We start from the raw sequence: 15,016 nt of genomic DNA, 5'->3' as shown, positions 1-15,016 counted from the left end.
TTTATTACTTGTTGACATCTCATGTGTTAACATGAAGACAGGTGAGCAGGCCATGTTTGAAGTTCACACAAGATTGTTTTATGGAGAGGGCAGGGTGGGAGTGTTTGAACAAGCTTTTTGCCACTTAGAGTACTCTGTCCACTATACAAGTTTCCTGTAGCCCTTGAGGGTGACCTGTTCTAGCTTATCTCAGTGACCTTTCTTATCCTATTTCTCACAACAACCACTTTGATCAAATATCTTATACACTTGGTAAACAAAAAAGTCTAATGGTGTTATGGCAACCAGTGATATGTCGGAATAATTTCAACTTACATTGAAAGAGACAGGGTGGAGAAAACCACACTCCCTCAGTCCCTTAACTCACACAAAAGTGTTTTTATAACTTAAGAAAAAACATACAAGTTTAACGGGCCGTTATTGAAAGACCTTTCAAGAACACATTCACAGTAGGTTTTGTGCAAGTCCCATTTGTAAAAGGCAAGGAATGAATCAAATCATGTCTTCCATTGTATTGTTGTGGAAACCACTGAACGGTAACTGGCTGGTGTACCACTCCAAGGATTCAAGTCAAATATTCTTTGAGCATAGCATAAAAAACATTATCATTGATCAATACGGCTATCCTTTTGCTATATACAAGGTGATCTGATATATGGGGATAGAGGTTGCACAGTCGAATGTGGGAAAATTTAGGACTGAAGTCTCTAAGGGTGATTCTTTGGTCTAAACCTGTTTATATTGTTACTGAGGAATATTAACCATGTTGGCACTTGGATGGATATCTAAATGTAGTCTAGAATACAATGACCATTATATATGCTATTCAACATTTGTTAAGGAACAACATAGTCATCTTTTATCAGGGCTCCAGATCATTTTTCAACATGAGTAGTATGTATGCCTTATTTTTTTAATACAAGAGTACTGAATACAAGAGTACTGATTCTGATTCTAAGACCGTACACATTGCTGTCATGCGTTTTCTGATTTTTTTCTTACCTTATCGTGCATATTTTTCATCCATACATACACTGATCCAACCCTTATCTGGAGCCCTGTTTTATAGTCAAAAGTATGGTCTTTACCAGATTTTGAGAAGTGTTTACTTCGTCATACAAAACAAGTGCGTGTAATAAACTAGTCTGAAAAGAAAACTGTGTTGCATTTCATAAAGCAACACATTTGTTTCATGATGCATTTTCAAAGACAGTTCAATCTGCCATGCAGGACGATGGGGTAGGCTAGTGGTTAAACATCAAAGACCTGGACTAGATTCTCCAAATGGGTACAATGTGTGAAGCCCATTTGTGTTCCCTACCTTGATGTTTCTGTAATATTGCTAAAAGTGGCATAAAAGTGCTTGCTCACTCACTCACTCACTCACTCACTCACCTACTCACTCACTCACTCACCTACTCACTCACCTATCCATGAAGATATTTAACATATGAGCTTGTATGTGGGAGAAACACACCATCAAGGGTTACCACTAAATCACAATCATAATCATTTTTGAATTCTGAATGAGGTTATTGAACGTTTAATGCTTTCAGATAAGACCTGTATCCTTTAAATCTCACCTATCAACAGCAGGCACTTTAAATGAGATATTAATTTCATACTTTTTATTCCCACTGGTAAAAGGATTGCCCAAATATGCTGTGACCTGTGCAGTCATATCAACATCTGTTTTGCTTATGGAAATGTTTCAAGCTATTCATCTATGGTGGTTGCTAGACAGACAAAGAAAGCATTCTTTACGACTTTGCTGTTCCTGTAAACATGTTTTTTGACTATCTTACTCTGTTGTGAATGATAAAATGACAGTCACGAATGCTCAGTCAAGCCTAACTATAATTCAGTTCAAACCAAAGGTACTTTTTTCCACTAGGGTCAGCTCTTTTTTATGGATCTGAAATGTCTTTTGAATAGATTCTTCGTTTAGTAAGGAAAACTTAGGTCGAGCTGAATAGATAAACCTTTATGGCTCTGTCAGTCATTTCATGTACCGTGGTAAAGGTCATATACAATCCTTTAAGTTACAAAAGTCATAGACCAATCTATATTATATCTGGGTTTAAGGAGAGTTTTTTCATCCAGCTAAAGTTGACACACCTAATGGACCATACAGTCTCACAAACATAGTAACATGGCTTCTCCTGCTGTTGAGGACGTATATGGTGGAGTGAGTAAATATTTTTGAAATGTTTGGAACTTTAAGCCTTAATTTTATCAAAACAACTTGCCTTTATGTTGAAATTCAGTAATAATATTCGCATGGTCATTGACAGGGTTTGAAAGAGCATAATCTGTTTATCATCAACATGAAACATTTCAACAGAAATCCTGTTACCTTATGAAAATTTACAAGATATGTTTTCCTCTAATTCATTACATGTTGAACATGTGACTACACATAGGAATAATGCAGGAACAAGGTGATTCGGTTCTTTTATTGCATGAGGAAAAGAATAATAACTGCAAAATACATTTGTTAGATCCTGGGAGCTTTCTGTCTTCGGCTGGATTACAGGTTTCGACTGTGTCAGTGTGTAACTCTGTCTTTTGTTTGTTGCATGTAGGAGAGAATGAGACATGCAACTTTCCTCAGCTTATGTAGAATGACACAGGGCAGTTATGAGCTTCTGACGTTTGATGTCTGTTTTCATAAGAATGTTGTCTTATGGAAGTGTAGGGATAGAGCATACAGCTAGATTTGTCTGCTTGCATGTTCCAGTGCTGTGATGACATGAGTGTCTCTTAATCACGGACCGGCATGAAGTATGCAAAGTACAGTATCAAGCCATTCTGTACTTTGAAGACTTTTAAAATTCAACTTTTAGCTTGATTTTAAATTTAATATTTCAAACATCAGTTTCTGCAAAGAATTTTAAGATATCTTACTTGCCCCTCTAAGGTGTGCATAAGCGTTTCTGTTTTTAAGATTTAACACACAGCATGTTCGAATAGGAAAGCATTCTGTTTTTCAGAAACATGAAAAAAATGTAAAAATGATTAAAACACTTGTTCTTTCCAAACTGATTCAGTTACATGAAACCAAGAGTAGATGTATCATCTAAGAGTAATGAAATGTCTTATGTTAAGTTAAGATACCATTAAATTTTGCCCACGGGTGATTTCTTATATTTTCCATGTAACATCCAGATATGTTAGAAAGTAGTTAACCTTTTAGAATGCTTGGCAAGTAATTGAAAGTGGAAAAAATAGTTTTATGTTTTTTTATGTTTGTCTGATTTCGTCTGTGGATATTGTATTTCAATCAATAAAATTATGAAGAAAATGATACATATTTTGCCCGAGGCTAAGTGTCTACATTCCTCTAATACTAACAGAACAACAGAATCTTAAGATGTGTTTCTTGTGCAAAGTAACTTCATATATTAGTATAGTGATATTTCAAACCTTGTGAAAATTCAAAGGAAACATGATATTGATTAAAAACTGAAACTTTCTTGATGTATCTGTCATATCTCTCTTTATTGATATTCCTGTAAACAGTGTGTCATGACAGGTACAGCCTTCAAGAACATTCTACTTAATACCATTTCGTTGGGATTATGTTTCCAGCAATAACTTCAGAAACTTTATCAGGGATGAAATATTGTTTTATGCAGGGGAAAATAACTTGTGCTTCTAGGTTTACACAAATTATGCTTCTGGTTATTGTCGCAAGATCAAATTTTAATGTCATTTTCTAAACAACATTCAATTTATATTATCATGTTTGAAGTGCAAACTTTTGTAAGAATCCAGGATAATATTTTATTCATCAGGTATTGTGTTATTTTCTTCAGTTTAAATGGGATTGTTTCTTTCCAGCTGAAGAAAGCAATATTTTAGTCTTGATTGTCCAAATCCCTGACCTTTTGGAGTGGAGAAAATGTGGATGTTTTATAGCAGCTTGAAAACACAATATCTATTTCAATTTGTTATTAATTTGTTTGACAGAAGATGCTTTGTTTGATTAATAGTAGAATGAAATTTCTTACTTTACTCTTTCACCATCAGTAACTAAAGGCAAGAAATTATGAGGCCATAGTACCTATTTTCTCTAATCATGATCTCTAAATGCAAATCTTTGGCAAACTGAGTTTTTCTGTTTTAAATCATTCTTTCATTATTAATTCATGTTACTTTAGTAATGCAAAAATACAAAATTAGCTTAAACAATCACTGAAGGAAACATAATTTATTCATTGAGATTTAAGTAGTTTCCCTTAAGGTATGCTTATTTGCATTAATAATTTTTATAAATATGTTAGTGTTTTTGTACAGTATTGTGAAGTCATGACAACCAGACAGAAAAAAACTTCAGTTATTTTTCATTATTGAAAGACCACTGTTCGGTTCATTTGTTAGTAGGTAATGCAATTAAGAGATTCTTATTGATATGCCATTTAAAAAAAAGTGGTTTTTTTTAAATTTATGACATTGATAAAATGCAAATGATGAAGTCTAGGAGGAAACAGATGATGAAGAAAAATTAAGGGAAAATGTGACAACTTATTCCATTCCTTTGGAAATGTTACATCTGAATATATTTATATCTTTCTTATATGCACTGCCATTTGCTAGTGGTATGCTCGCAAAATGAAATATCCCCTAATTTATTTTAATGGTCTAAATGCAGGTGTGTGCACACTTTCTGATAAGTGAATTGGATAAGACATCGACAGGTTATCTTGGAACCAGCATATTCACTGAAGGGTTTCACGTTGAAGTATGACATGGTACTGGTACTGGCACTGGCACTGTAACACCAGCATTGGTAAAAATTGGTAAAAGCAGCCCCCCACCTCCCCATCTGCTATGACTGCATGCATGATGTAGATAAGTACAGAAATCATAGCATTATACCTTTTTTCACCACAACTCATAAGGTTTTCTTGTGTTCCAGGAGTGATGCTATTTCACCCAAAGTGGCGGATGTTCTTGAGAAGGTGATGTCAGCCGAGTCCGGTCTAGTGAACCACGAGGAGACAAGTCCACACTACACTGCACATAACCAGTCTGCTGCTTACTCCAACCATAGTCAGGACAAAGATGAAGCAAATGCTGGTCTGCCCCTGCTGAGTAACTTGTACCGACAGAACAGCTTCTGCTCCTACCCAGATTCCACTTATTCCAGGAGAGATTCGGAACAGTCAGACTCCAGCCCCCAGTACAGTCACCAACTGACTCCCAGTGAGAAGTTCAACTATCGCAGAGAAGAGACTGACAGTTCCAACCTGCCTAACCCAGACTCCAAGTTTCACAAGGACGAGGAGGAGCAAGGCAGAAAACCAGACCACCTCTCATTCCAAGCCAACAAGTACAAGGCGGCAGACATTGAGCACCCTGCTCCAACCTCATTCTATGGCAATGCTCTTCCTTCAGAGGAGAACCAAGTGACTGAGGATCCACCATACCCGAGGAAGGACGAGTCAGGAAGCCCTGTGTACAAGAAACATTCTGAAACTAACCCAGATGGACCTTCACTGACAAGGGACGCTGACGGCAGAGAGGGAGAATCGGTGCTCAATGGGTCATTCTTCCAGGAACAGGATGATGGCCCCCAGAACACGTCTCAACTGAACAGCTCCTTTAATGACTCTTACCATTCAGATGAAGACAGTTCTACTGAAGGTCTCAGGTCAGGCTTGAATGAGTCCAACTCTGATCATCTCCTACCAGAAGACTACAAGAACTATTCCTTCCAGGGAATTACCTCCACCCCTGTAGCTTCCCCTGGTTACCTTGGAAACCGACGATTCTCACTGCCATCCACACCCAGGTCTATAGACCCCTCCTCACCAACATTCAACTCATACTCTAAACAAACAGGACTCTACTTCTGTCATCTCTGCAGTTTCTCAGGTGAGGAGAATACACTTCATCGATCTATTTTTCATGTCACAGCTAGGTTTGAGATTCATTAGTTGCATGTCAACTATTTTTAAAGCTTTAAATGCAGAATGTTTGGTCAGTAGGTCATTTCCTTTTTTATTTGAATTATGAGGCATTAAGGAACAATTTTACACTGGCAATGTTTTTCCCTGTGCGTATAGGTAGTCACTTTGTACAACTGAGAGTCCTTCATAAATTACACACTCCTACTGAAAATGTCATGACAACAGGTAATAAAATTTCTTTGAAATCTTTTGAGGTTGTAACAAGTCTTTTTAAAATCACAACTTAATGGGTAAATATTGTGTTAAGTATAACTGTCCGTCATTGATTCATGTCAGAGAAGGATAATGTCATGACTTTTCCTTATAAAACTGATCTTCCTTTTTCTTCGATTTAGACAGACTGTATATCCAGTTTCATATTAAGCTATGAAAATATGATGGTTGTAAGCTTGTAATGTGACTGTGTAGTGTTAGAAGAATGTCCTTGATGTCATTTGTAAGAATAAGCTGCACACATCAATCAATAGGGTGTCTTCTAGTTCCCATAGAACAGTTCCTTGCATTAAGTCTGCAGAGAAGATTACATCCATGATTGTCTAGGTGTCATTTACAGCATTACTCAATATATGTTTGTCTTTTCATGTACAGCACAGTTGCGGCAGCTGGTCTGCTGGCATGTTAAGTGAGATTCCACTCCTCACAACTGGTCTTGACATGAAACTTAGTGTCAGATGACTTAATTATAATGGGAATTTATCTTCTTGCATTGCGTGAAAAACATACTTGTGAAAACCCCTTCATTTTCTCGTCTTCTTCTTCCAGCAAAATGCAAGGATGACTTTGATGCGCATATGAGCATTCACTTTGAGTACAGTTGCCCACACTGTGACTACACTTCTCGTACTGAGGGTAGACTCAAACGACATATCAAAGACTTCCACTCCAGTGATTCAGACGGCTTTGGGACTGCTAAGATGCAGAGGATGCAGCCTGGCCGACCTAAAGTGTATCGGTGCAAGCAGTGCAGCTTCGCCTCTACTACTAAGGTATGCCCAGTTTTCTACCCCTGGATCAATGTCATTTAGAATGTCAAAATGTATTTCAGCAAGGAAAATTGATGTTTCTTTAAAAACACTTCTTGAACTACCTCAGAGGGACAGATAAATGTAACAGAATTCTTAGTATGGATTTTGAGGATTATCAAAGGTGACAGAATTGTTGATGGTTTTAAAAAATTTAAGAAATATTATGGGGTTTGACAAGCAGAAAGTGAACAAAACCCTTAACCTAGACATTACAAAGTCAATGCTTTTCCTTTACCTATTTGGTTTGATCATCAAACCATTACATATATAACGTGGATTATGGGTTTGCATCACTTTTGGCAATTTTCTAACAGAATCGGATGGTCAGAGTTGGTTTACACATGTTATTGGTTCCCATCTGTGCAGATTGATGTTCATGCCATTGATCACTGGATTGCCTGGTCCAGACTTGATTATTTACAGACCGTCACGACATAGCTTGAATGTTGCTGAGTGCGGTTTAAAACTACACTCACTCTCTTTAGCAATTTTCAGGCAATATTATGCTGGGAACTCCAGATACAGTCAAGCGCACTGTTGCATGGACATGTGCGCTATATAAATATCCTATAATAATAAATAAATAATAATACAGTCTTACACATTGTACCCATCTATCCATCAGGTCTTTAGGGTGATGAGCAAACTGCTTCCATTCTCTGCGGAAACAAGTGAATAGTTTCATCATGATCCGTTCGGTATTATCAGTAATCAGTTAGTTTGATAAAGATACCAGTGTTTTAGATACTGATAATGATACTGTTTTCACTGTAAGGATATAGTGTTATTTTATAATGCCTTACAATTACTCAATGGAAAGAGACACTGTGTCTGTGTTGTAAGGAATGTTTCATTGTGATTTCAGGTGGACTTCTGGCAACACTCCCGCAGCCACATCAAGGAGGAGAAGCTACTGCAGTGCCCACGATGTCCCTTTGTCACAGAGTACAAGCATCATTTGGAATATCATCTTCGTAATCATTTTGGGTCCAAGCCATTCAAATGCAACAAATGCAATTATTCATGTGTCAACAAATCCATGCTCAACAGCCACATGAAATCCCACACGAATGTGTATCAGTACCGTTGTGCAGACTGCACCTATGCCACCAAGTATTGCCATAGTCTCAAACTCCACCTGAAGAAGTATAACCACAAGCCTGCAGCAGTATTAAATGCAGATGGGAGCTTGCCTCAAGGACTGGAGCCGGAAACCTCTGGTTTATCACTTCTTGCAAAGAGAGGTCCACCAAGAGGACCACGAGGACCTAGAAAGGACAAAATGGACCAGTTCATGAGCCCATTATTCCACCTACCTCAGTCCTCTGTGCCAGGCATGCATCCAGGGTTGAACAGTAGCCTCATGGCTCCATACTGGCCGCTGCTGAATGGTATGCAACCACCCCCACCTCTCATACCTGTCAACAACATGCCTGGGCAGATGAGGCCTCCACAACCACAGTCATCATCCCCAGGAAAACTTGGCAAAGGTGAGCCTGGCTCGACAAAGTGCAATTTGTGCAGTTTCAAGGCAGAGTCACCAGAAGGTCTCCATGCTCATGTGTTGAAGGTACATGCTGCTGGAGAAAACCAAGACCTCTTCAGCATGTTTGGAATTTCTTCAGAAGCTCTGTTGGATGAACAAAATCTCAAAGCTCACCTTGCTCGCCAACGGTCTTTGACAAAACCAGATGGAGAAGTCCCACCTACATCAAGGCACAATACGATGCTCCATGTCCACACTGACCAAGGCAGTACTCCTAGCAAAACCAGTCCTCATTCGTGGCCTGCTAACCAAATTGGTGGTCAACCACATCATCGAAACACCAGCCACAGCCTTCCAGAGCTGTCATATTCCTCCAGAAATCAGCAGGACTCAACATCTCCTCAAGAGCCTGTAGAAGGTGCTGACATTCTTAAACAGATGACCTTGAAGTTTGGTGGTGGTGGTGGTAGCGGTGGTAACACTGTAACTCCAAGGATACGCAAAGAGTCCCCACTCGATCTCACAAAACCAAAATCAGTCTCCCCACCAGCCTACTCACCTTTGAGTGGCATGCATCCTGTTGTGCCCCATGACATGCCTATGATGCCAGTCAAGAGACCATTCCAAGAAGTTGATGTTCCTTCAAGTAATGACTCCACAGAGAATGCAGTACCTAGTCCAAGGAAGAGGTCTCGTAAGGGCAAAGCATACAAATTAGACACTTTGTGTCTCAAACTCCAAGAGAAGCAGTCTGGTTCTCCCTATGATAGTGAAAGTGAAGAATCTAGCAGCGAAGTTCCTCCACAAGAATATGTTACTGAAACCAGAACACAATCAGTTGATGGTAGCCCAAATGGAAGAGGAGAAAGTCCAGGCTCACTGAAGGGTGAAAGAGGAAAATATTCACCACCACACAAAGCTGATGATGACATGGCAAACGGTCTTACATCTAGCCCTATTACACATAAAAATGACTTTGAACAAATCCATGAAAATTTGAAAATACTTAACAGTGGCATAAAGCCAGAGCCCCATAGTCCGAATGGAGACAGCCACAGTAATTTTGAGAATAATGAACAAAGGGATGCCCTGAGCCCGACCAATGACACAAGCAACGCCGATGATCATGAAGGCAAGCCCCACATGGTTTCTGACTACATGAATCATCAGAAACCACCAATGACATCTGCATTGAGACGTGGAGCAGAACTGGCATGGAAGATCCTACAAGACTCTGGCCCAGATGGTGCCCCTGTGCAGAATGGGGAAATTGTGTTAGAAAACCCTCGCAATGGACTGCATCCACTGGACACAGAAAAGTCACTCACTCTTCCAAGTGAACTGTCTCTAAATGCTCTCAACCACAGCAAGACAAAGCCCTTCCGGGGTGCTGACAGTTTTGAGTGTCACTACTGTGAGATAGCATTCCGGGACTGTGTCATGTACACCATGCACATGGGTTACCATGGTTACCAAGATCCTTACAAGTGCAACATGTGCGGCCACTGCAGTAAGGACAAGGTGGAGTTCTTCCTCCACATTGCACGGGCTGCACACAATTAAACTGTTAAGCACTGTCTGTTATGGCTTGCTTTTAGTATGTCTATCATAATATGCTTTACACACCATGTTCATCCTGTGATTCTGCAACGGACTTGTAACAGTGATAAGCTTGCCAAGAATGTCTTGGTAGTTGATGTAGATTTGGTATGCACCATTCATCATGTGATTTAGATTCTTGCAGTTACTCCACATTTTAAGCATTAATTCATGTTTTGATTGTATCTGTTAAGATTCTAGGTTATTTAATCATGTATAAAGATTATGTTAGATATAATATATATGTAAATATGGGCGCTATGTGGAAAGAACACCATGAAACTAGTCCACCAAGACCATCTGAACCAAATTACAGATGTTGGTATCTTAGGTTCACTGTTGTTGAAGAAGTTGTTTTTTCCAGTCATTAGTTTATCACACTTATCATTCACTGTGTCATTAATGACATAACTCGTTACAAAAACTAGCAGAGCCATAACAGACACAACATATAGTGTGCAAGAAAGCAGCATTCCCTGTGGTCAAGAGGCTTGAAGAAAAACAGTCATGTATTTACAATATCATGTGCCTCATTGGATGGATGTTTTCTTCTGCTTGGCTCAGCACGTGTTGACTCCCTGATGTGACCTTGACAGGTCATCTATCTACCTCATGATCTTCCCATGTTGGCCGGCACTTCGGACAGATATACAAAGTTGGCGTCCATGGACTATAATATTGAGGTGCTCCTAGTCCTTTCTGGCTGCAGGAACCTGTGGTTCAGACCTTGTCAACTAGCTTTGTATCGTGGGAGAACACATACCTTGTTGTCCAGTCTCTGTATCATTATTGGAGAGTCAAGCATTAGCTGCACTGAATACTAAACTATTGATGGGAGTCCCATAGTTCTTTGTGTTGTATGCATAGGTTGATGCATAAGGAATCATGATTTTTATTGTTAAAGCTCAGGTTGAAAAAACATGACTTTCATTTCAACATCAGTATTGTTTTGGAGATGAACTACACCAATTAGTGCTGCATGGCTGTCCTTGTTTACCCTGTGAAATGGGAGAGGCATGATTTGGGCACGGAGTACGCAACCTGACCAAAGAAATCTAACCAGTCATGGGACTTAGTTGGGAGATAGGATACCCAGCCTTACCATTTTGCAAGGTGTACAGACCAATGCATGAAGTGAACAGCTCAACACACAGTGATGAGAGCCATTTGTTATCCTATCTGCTGCATATAACTTTGCTTTCAGCATGTGTAGTCTTAGATTAGCCATTTAATTTATGTTGATTTTTAGCCTGGTCAGCTAATTGTTATGACTTTATACCAAATAGGTATAACTAGTGTTACTATAATTTATGATTCTTCTCCTCGGTGCTCATAATTCATTATTAATTAATTAATTTGTCATCACTTGTAGATGCTTACTATATAGCCACTGTCTACCAGATTTGAAATTGTGTTCAAATCCAAAATAATAATATGCAATGATTCAGCACTTTGTGCACGTCTCAATTGACTTACAATTATTTGTTTATTTCTCAAGCTTTAATCTTTTCTGTTGTATTGTACTGGATGTCTCCTCCTACGCAGCTTTTCCTCACACAGCAGCTTGTTTGCCCTTTTAGCAGTAGAATTCTAATGCATGTACGTGGAACAACAACCAGGTGGAAGGAGGATGTTTGTGTCACAGGCTGAATAGAATGAGATACACTGACAGAATTATATTATCATCAGCTATTAACTGTTTGATTTAATATTGATTCAGAATAGTACAAAATACTGATTTGGCTTTCTGTTCCATTCAGCCTGTCATGAAACATAGCTCTGTAATTGGCGTACATTCATAGAAGGAATTTGATTGTTTATGAAACACTCCAAAACCATCTTTGTCACCTGTCATCTTGTTACGATTTTCTACTCAGGGGATATTAAACATAACTTCATCAAGAGCCCATTACCATAGCAACCCTACCACTCTCAAAGACTTTGAAATATGCTCATGTTCTCGTTCCTAATAAATTTGGGGTCCAAGTATCATTTCCCATATTGGTTAACATGATGAGAAGGTAGTTTGGTTTGCATCATTTAGAAACACTCAGATTTCCTCATCGAATGTATTATATCTACACATATATCCTATTTATTTTGTTGTTACGGAGATCAGCCAGACTGGTTATATTCTGCAAGAGTATACTTGTATACACCTTTCTCTCCAAGTGTTTGACTAAGCGTCTACCTCATGTTGGTTCACCAACAGTCTGTTTTGCATAAATACCCTTCACCCCTGTTGATATCTTATGGTATTTTTCTCACTGTTGCCATATGTCTCACGCATGTTACTCATTCAAAGGGAGACAACTACAGTTTCCCTGCAGTATTACTCTTATGCTGTTTCCTCTAATAGCTCAATATCTGTTCAAATCTGGGAGCAGAGAAACATACAGTTCCCCTGTACCGATGAGTTCGGGAACCCTGACAAGTATTATAGCATTCTGTGTTTTGTGTATGTTCTCACAGATTGGGGCTTTCAAGCCTGTGGTAATATTCCATATTCAACCAAACTGTTTATGTCCTTTCCAGGTATATCAAAGACCAGAGACTATTGTTTTGCTTAAACAGACAATTTTGTCATAGACATGCTCAGATGAACATGTTAATTTGCTTGGAGGAAAATAATGTGAACACATTTTACTTAAAGGTGGTTCAATCTGTATCTGTTTGTGGATATTATTGGGGGATTATGAAATATTTGTGGACAGTTCGTCCATTGTTTACCAAAGGCCAGTACAGCACAGTGTGCTGTTTGTTGTAAATGTATCATACTGTTAGCACTCAGACACAATCTTATAACTATAGCTTATGATTATTGCTGATTTCTGTTGATTAATTATTGTATATTTGTAGCTTAATTAATTTATGAATTACTTTCTCAGTATGCTTAGACATTTCACTGTATGTATTTTAAAGCAATTATCAAGCCAGTTTTGTCCTTGTTGTTGCAAGTGCATTTGGGTGATAAAATATATGCAATGCACCAATCTGTCTTTGAACCCTTAATCAGCTTTCACTCCACCTGCCTGCCCTGTTTTATTTCTAAAGGGAGATAACTCTCTCAGTGAGCTGTGTGGGATGTTTATACCCTGTTCATTGCCTCATGACTGAGTCCTCCCTTCTTTTTATTCATGTATTTTTCTGCGACTTTTGAAGATTTTTGTATTGGGCATTGAACAAGTTAAGTCTCCTTTGAGAAGAAATCCAGACCATTTGGGAACATTGGCATATCAGATAATGCTTTACTGGCTGCAAGAACTTTGTGAAACTTTCAAAGGCATATTTCCTCTCTCATCATATGCAACATTCTAACAGTGGATTTCAACCTTGCCTCAAAGACTATATGTAAAAATTTACATCCCATATATACGTATAAATATATATACATATTATATATACAATTGCCATTGTTTTCACATATTGTATGTTTCAAGTTCATAAATAACAGTATTCTGATAATATTTGAGCTTATTTCCTCCCAACAAGCTTCAGAGATGGGGTCCAGGGTTGCCAGTAATGATCATGAAACAGTTTTTAGTTAAAACCAGCCTTAGTAACAAGGCCGGTTCTATGCCCCTTACCCTTTGTACACACCAGAGATGTGTTAGAGGGTGAGCCAGGTGTAGGTTCCAGGGCCTAGATTTTTGAAGTACTCTTACCACTATGATAGTGGCAAGTGTCGTACATTTACAGCAGCTTGTGACAATCTTAGCGCTAGAGAGCTTTGAAAATCTAGGCCCAGGAGAGGATGCTCTAGTTACTTTCAAGATGACCAAACACAAAATAAGAAAACAAATGTAAGGAAAGTAACACAATTTCTCAGAGTGCCAAATGGTTAAGATGGTGGAGAACTACCCACAGTCAAGTCATGAAAGTGCCATCTTGAAAGTTAGATCTCAGCATATCAATCAGTATATCCTGCTTCATCTTACAGTTAAAAGATCAAACATTCCTGAATTCATCTGGAGAAAATACTGTTCATGTCGACGACAACAAATCATTCCAAACTGTTATCAGTAATACATTCAGTAGCATGTTGTGATCAAGTTGACACCGGTGATTTGCTTCAACAGATTACAAAGATACTGCTTTATTCTATCTCATCATTCTTTTCATTAGTTTTGTATCTTATTTTCACACCTTAAATTGATTTGGAGTCATGCATTTCTACAGCTGTCTGTAACTAAATGAGGGACCAGCTATCTGTTGTGGACATTGATAGCATCAGCTGGGTATGGGATTATCTTGAACCACCCTGGACGCCATCTTGGAAACTAAACGGGTATCTTATTCTTGTACATGGTGATAATACGAGGCTTGTTGGCTGGAATGGGCTGTTGATCTCATATGATTACTGTACTTGGATTATGTGTTAATTGTGTGCGATTGGAGAATGACTTGACTACATCTGTACTCCTGGATCTTTGTGTTGGTGCTGGTTGGGTTCAGGACGAAACCATGTTGCAGTCTTGCTCCACCAGCATTTACCAAAAGGACCATTAGTAGTCGCCCTAGGTGAGCCTCTCACATAGTGTTATTGCTACATTCATCATATCTGCAGTTTTGATTGTAATGACAGTACATATGTTCTTGCTCCAATGATATTAAGTGAACTTACCTGACAGGACAAGCTGTCCCAATCTCCATTCCCCGCCTCCTGTTGTGGGGAGTGGCACGGAGGGCCACGTTTCTGTTTTACCTACAGCAGCCATTGATCCTTCTTATTTTGTAGTCCCCGTTGTAGATGTACAGATTACTTCCTGTCTGTAGCATCGGATCATTTCATGAATGTCATGTGTTCGTGAGGAATAAAGTCTGGTGTATTGTCATTTTTCTCGGTCCTTTTATCTCCATCGTGCTGTGGAAATTTGTGTGAAATGGAAGTAATTTGGTTGACACGTCATCATATCCCAATTGTGAAGATC

At 38.7% G+C, this 15,016-nt stretch overlaps 1 protein-coding gene across 3 annotated transcripts in view; it reads left to right on the top strand.

Annotated features, from left to right (window-relative positions):
• The window catches only part of LOC137277864 (protein hunchback-like), a 68,329-nt gene extending 55,257 nt beyond the window's left edge, over window positions 1-13,072 (top strand). For all 3 annotated transcript variants that reach the window (XM_067809833.1, XM_067809835.1, XM_067809832.1), the window contains exons 2-4: window positions 4,922-5,880; window positions 6,738-6,961; window positions 7,866-13,072. In XM_067809833.1, coding sequence (XP_067665934.1) covers window positions 4,922-5,880; window positions 6,738-6,961; window positions 7,866-10,049 — 3,367 coding nt within the window. In that variant the 3' untranslated portion in view covers window positions 10,050-13,072. The remainder of the gene's footprint in view (window positions 1-4,921; window positions 5,881-6,737; window positions 6,962-7,865) is intronic.
• Window positions 13,073-15,016: the final 1,944 nt, after the last annotated feature.

The sequence above is a fragment of the Haliotis asinina genome, chromosome 3 (genome assembly GCF_037392515.1).
Source record: "Haliotis asinina isolate JCU_RB_2024 chromosome 3, JCU_Hal_asi_v2, whole genome shotgun sequence".
NCBI lineage: Eukaryota > Metazoa > Mollusca > Gastropoda > Lepetellida > Haliotidae > Haliotis > Haliotis asinina.
The sequence above is the reverse complement of the archived record's forward strand: the minus strand, read 5'-3'. Positions and strand labels throughout refer to the sequence as shown.